This window comes from Leucoraja erinacea, chromosome 14 (assembly GCF_028641065.1).
Source record: "Leucoraja erinacea ecotype New England chromosome 14, Leri_hhj_1, whole genome shotgun sequence".
NCBI classification, from domain to species: domain Eukaryota; kingdom Metazoa; phylum Chordata; class Chondrichthyes; order Rajiformes; family Rajidae; genus Leucoraja; species Leucoraja erinaceus.
The window spans coordinates 46,102,592-46,107,021 of NC_073390.1; the positions used below are offsets into that span (position 1 = coordinate 46,102,592).

The 4,430-nt window shown below is 47.3% G+C and overlaps 1 protein-coding gene across 1 annotated transcript; it reads left to right on the forward strand.

Annotated features, from left to right (window-relative positions):
* The first annotated feature begins 2,306 nt into the window (after positions 1 to 2,306).
* Positions 2,307 to 3,966, forward strand: LOC129703804 (uncharacterized). The gene is made up of 2 exons (XM_055646509.1): positions 2,307 to 3,377; positions 3,782 to 3,966. The coding sequence occupies exons 1-2, from the start codon at positions 2,697 to 2,699 to the stop codon at positions 3,815 to 3,817; spliced, it is 717 nt and encodes a 238-aa protein (XP_055502484.1). The 5' UTR covers positions 2,307 to 2,696; the 3' UTR covers positions 3,818 to 3,966.
* The last annotated feature ends 464 nt before the right edge of the window (positions 3,967 to 4,430 follow it).

The following is a 4,430-nucleotide window of genomic DNA, read 5'->3' on the forward strand; positions in this document are numbered from 1 at the left end:
AAATGCCTCAAATTTCAGATTTTTATTAAAAAATATTGCATGTCTTCCATATTTCAAAGCAAGTGGTGGATTCCTGTCCTTTGAATTTCTGCTCCTCTGTTTAGTCCAGGGCTTTAGTTTCACTTCTTTCTCTGAGTGTGTATTGACCTGTAGTAAAGTGAACCCCTTGAGTTTGTCAGTCACCTGCCCACGAAACGCTCCTCTCAATTTAAAGTGAGAAGCCTTCCGAACCAAGGTCCCACTTTCATTTACTCTACAACATGGCCTAATTGAGTGGAGCTTTTGACTGTCCAGAGGGGAACCACTCCACGGAAATGCATGTCTGCTCAAGGTCGATGAATGAAAACCAAATCAAACCGCAGGTGCCAAAAATCCAAACTAAAAACAGACCAAGCTGGAAGCACTCAGTGGCTTGGGCTGCACCTGTGGAAAGCGAAACAGTGTCAAGAATGTTTCATTGTCCATATGTCCCAGAGAAAACAATGACATTCTTGCATCACAAGTTCACAAGGTGTAGGGGTAGAATTAGGCCATTCAGCTCATCGAGTCTACTACGCCATTCAATCTTGGCTCTCTGCCTCCTAATCCCATTTTCCTGCCTTCTACCCATAACCCTTGACGCCCATTCTAATCAAGAATTTGCTACTTGTAGACGCACCACAGAATATGTAAACATAGAACACTGTAAACCATATAATAAACGAGAGAAAAAAAGTTAAGTGTGTGTATATATACACATACTCACAAATACACACATAAATATATAGATCCTATATATAGTACACACACACACACAAGTCCACACAAAAAAACAAACAACGATAGCATGATTTTACTGGATTGTACGCAAAATAAAGATTTTCACTGTGCATTAGGTACATGTGACAATAATGTCTCAACTTGAGTCAAAAGTGTTTTATCGTCATATGTCCCAGATAGAACAATGAAATTCTTAAGGGGCTGTCCCACTTGGGCGACTTAATCACGAATTCTGGCAAGTTTGCCCTTGACCACAGCCACCCAGCACGCAGACTGTTCTCCTTGTTGCCGTTAGGCAGACGATATAGGAGCATGGCTGTACGTACCACCAGACTTAAGGACAGTTTTTACCATCATGCCACCAGGCTTCTGAACTCATAAACGCATCATATATGTTGATTATTTTATTTATTATTGTCTTTTACCTACCAATGTCACTTTTATCTTTTTTTTTTTACGCTTAATTTTATCCTTGCAATATCATTGCAGAGGTGACTTGTCTAACACATTTCATTGTACTGTTGACCCTGTGTTAACCTACATATGACAAATTAAAACTGAACTGAACTGACTAATACTCGCAGCATGGTCTACACAAGGCCCTAGGAGGTCTTCGTAACTCTCCTTCATGCTCCAGAGTGGTCTCCGCGTACTCGTGGCCTCAGCTAGGTCGCGGCATTTTTTTCAATATGTTAAAAATGCCCGCCAGTAAAAAAAGGTTGCCATGGAAAAAAATCAATACTTTTTTATCGTAGGTTTAGTCGTAGTAGGTCGTAGGTATTCAAGGTTAGTCGAAGGTAATCAAAGGTAGTCAAAGGTAGTCATAGGTCGTAATAGACGAAGGGAAGTCAAAGGAGATCGAAGGAGGTCGTCTTCACTCTCCACTATTCGGTATCCAATTTTACCGAAGTTAGTCGTAGCTAGTTGAAGCTGGTCTTCAACATAGTTGAAGGAGGTCGAAGGAGGTCTTCAACGTCATTTTTTCCAACTCTCCTAAACTCTTCTAAACTCGCCAATTAGGTTACCCAAGTGGGACAGTCCCTTAACTTGCAGCAGCACAACAGAATATGTCGACATCGTACTCTTCTATGTCAATGTTAACAGTGACACAGTGGCACAGCGGTAGAGCTGTTACTTTGCCAGAGAAAGAGACCTTGTTAATATGTTTTATTTTATATTACATTAGGGTCTGCAGCATTTTATTTTCAAAGTGTATTTTAAAAATCTGAACTTTGTAGTGGCAGACTGCCTATTAGGTAAATATAGAAGAGAATTTATTTCTCAGCAATCTGGTGTTGTGGAACGAGTGACAACAAGTTTGCAAGTTGGAAACACAAGGAACTGCAGGTGGTATTTGCAAACTCCTTACTTACATCTGAGATTGGCTGTTCTCAGTCTTAGGGTTTAAAAAGAAATTGCACACACAGATATTATCATCCACCCACCTGTAGATTAATATGCATTCCATTACATCGCATTGAAAATATACCCCACTCTTCAAACCAAATGTAAGCAAATTTGCCGTGGTAGTCTGGCGCGCCGATCTCTACAAAGCTGAGGCCACGCGCCAACTATCGGACACCTCCTCCTACTTACCCCTGGACCATGACCCCACTGACGAGCACCAGGCCACCATCTCCAGCACCATCACCAACTTCATCCACTCCAATGCCCTACCCGACCGAGCCTCCAACCTCATCGTTCCCCAGCCCCGCACAGCCCGATTTTACCTTCTCCCTAAAATCCACAAACCTGACTGTCCCAGAAGACCCATTGTCTCCGCCTGTTCGTGCCCCACCGAACTCATTTCCAAATACCTTGACTCCATCCTATCACCCTTGGTTAAATCCCTCCCTACCTATGTTCAAGACACCTCAGACACTCTCCGTCGTCTCCGCGCATTCAACTCTCTAGGCCCTCACCCCCTCATCTTCACCATGGACGTCCAATCACTCTACACCTCCATCCCCCGCCACGATGGTCTCATACCCCTCCGGTTCTTCCTCGACCAGAGAAGCAACCTATACCCAGCCACTGACACTCTCCTCCGCCTAGCGGAGCTGGTCCTTACCCTCAATAACTTCACGTTCGACTCCTTCCATTTCCTCCAAATACAAGGCGTAGCTATGGGCACACGCATGGGCCCCAGCTATGCCTGCCTATTTGTAGGTTACGTCGAGCAATCCTTGTTCAATACATACCAGGACCCCATCCCCGACCTCTACCTCCGCTACATCGACGACTGCTTTGGTGCCACCTCCTGCACCCGCACACAACTGACTGACTTCATCCACTTCACCACTAACTTCCATCCGGCACTCAAATACACCTGGACCATTTCCGACACTTCCCCACCATTCCTTGACCTCACTATCTCCATTGCAGGTGATAGACTTCTGACCGACTTACACTATAAACCTACTGACTCCCATGGCTATCTGGACTACACTTCTTCCCACCCTACTTTCTGTAAGGACCCCATTCCCTACTCCCAATTCCTCCGTCTACGCCGCATCTGCTCCACGGATGAGGCGTTCCACACCAGGACATCTGAAATGTCCTCACTATTCAGGGAACGGGGGTTCCCCTCCTCCACCATAAATGAGGCTCGCACCAGGGTCTCTTCCATACCCCGCAACACTGGTCTCTCTCCCCCTCCCCGCACTCGCAACAAGGGCCGAGTCCCCCTAGTCCTCACCTTTCACCCCACCAGCCGTCACATACACTTTCACCCCACCAGCCGTCACATAAAAAAGTAATCCTCCGTCAGTTTCGCCACCTCCTCAACGTGACCCCACCACTCGCCACATCTTCCCATCTCCCCCCATATCTGCCTTCCGTAAAGACCGCTCCCTCCATAATTCCCTTGTCAGGGAAGTCCCTTCCCTCTCGGAGGTCCCCCTCCCCGGGCACTATTCCCTTGCAACCGCAAGAGATGCAACACTTGTCCCTTTTACTCCCCCCTCGACTCCGTTCAAGGACGCAAGCAATCGTTCCAGGTGCGACAGAGGTTTACCTGCAGGTCTTCCAACCTCATCTATTGCGTCCGCTGCTCTAGATGTCAGCAGATCTATATCGGTGAGACCAAGCGGAGGTTGGGCGATCGTTTTGCCCAAACACCTCCGCTCGGTCCGCAATAACCAAGCTGACCTCCCGGTGGCTCAGCACTTCAACTCCCCCTCGTACTCCGTCTCCGACCTCTCTGTCCTGGGTCTCCTCCATGGCCACAGCGAGCAGCACCGGAAATTGGAGGAACAGCACCTCATATTCCGTTTGGGGAGTCTGCATCCCGGGGGCATGAACATCGAATTCTCCCAATTTTGTTAGTCCTTGCTGTCTCCTCCCCTTCCTCAGCCCCCCTGCTGTCTCCTCCCATCCCCCAGCCTTCGGGCTACTCCTCCTTTTCCCTTTCTTGTCCCCACCCACCTCCGCCCCCGATAGGGTCTGAAGAAGGGTTTCGGCCCGAAACGTTGCCTATTTCCTTTGCTCCATAGATGCTGCTGCACCCGCTGAGTTTCTCCAGCTTTTTTGTGTAACCTTCGATTCTCCAGCATCTGCAGTTCCCTCTTAAACACTGTGTAAGCAAATTTGGTTGGGTCATTGTAGATCTTTGGTGACCCTCGGACTATCCTTGATTGTAATTTGCTGCCTTTTCCTTATACTAAACGCCA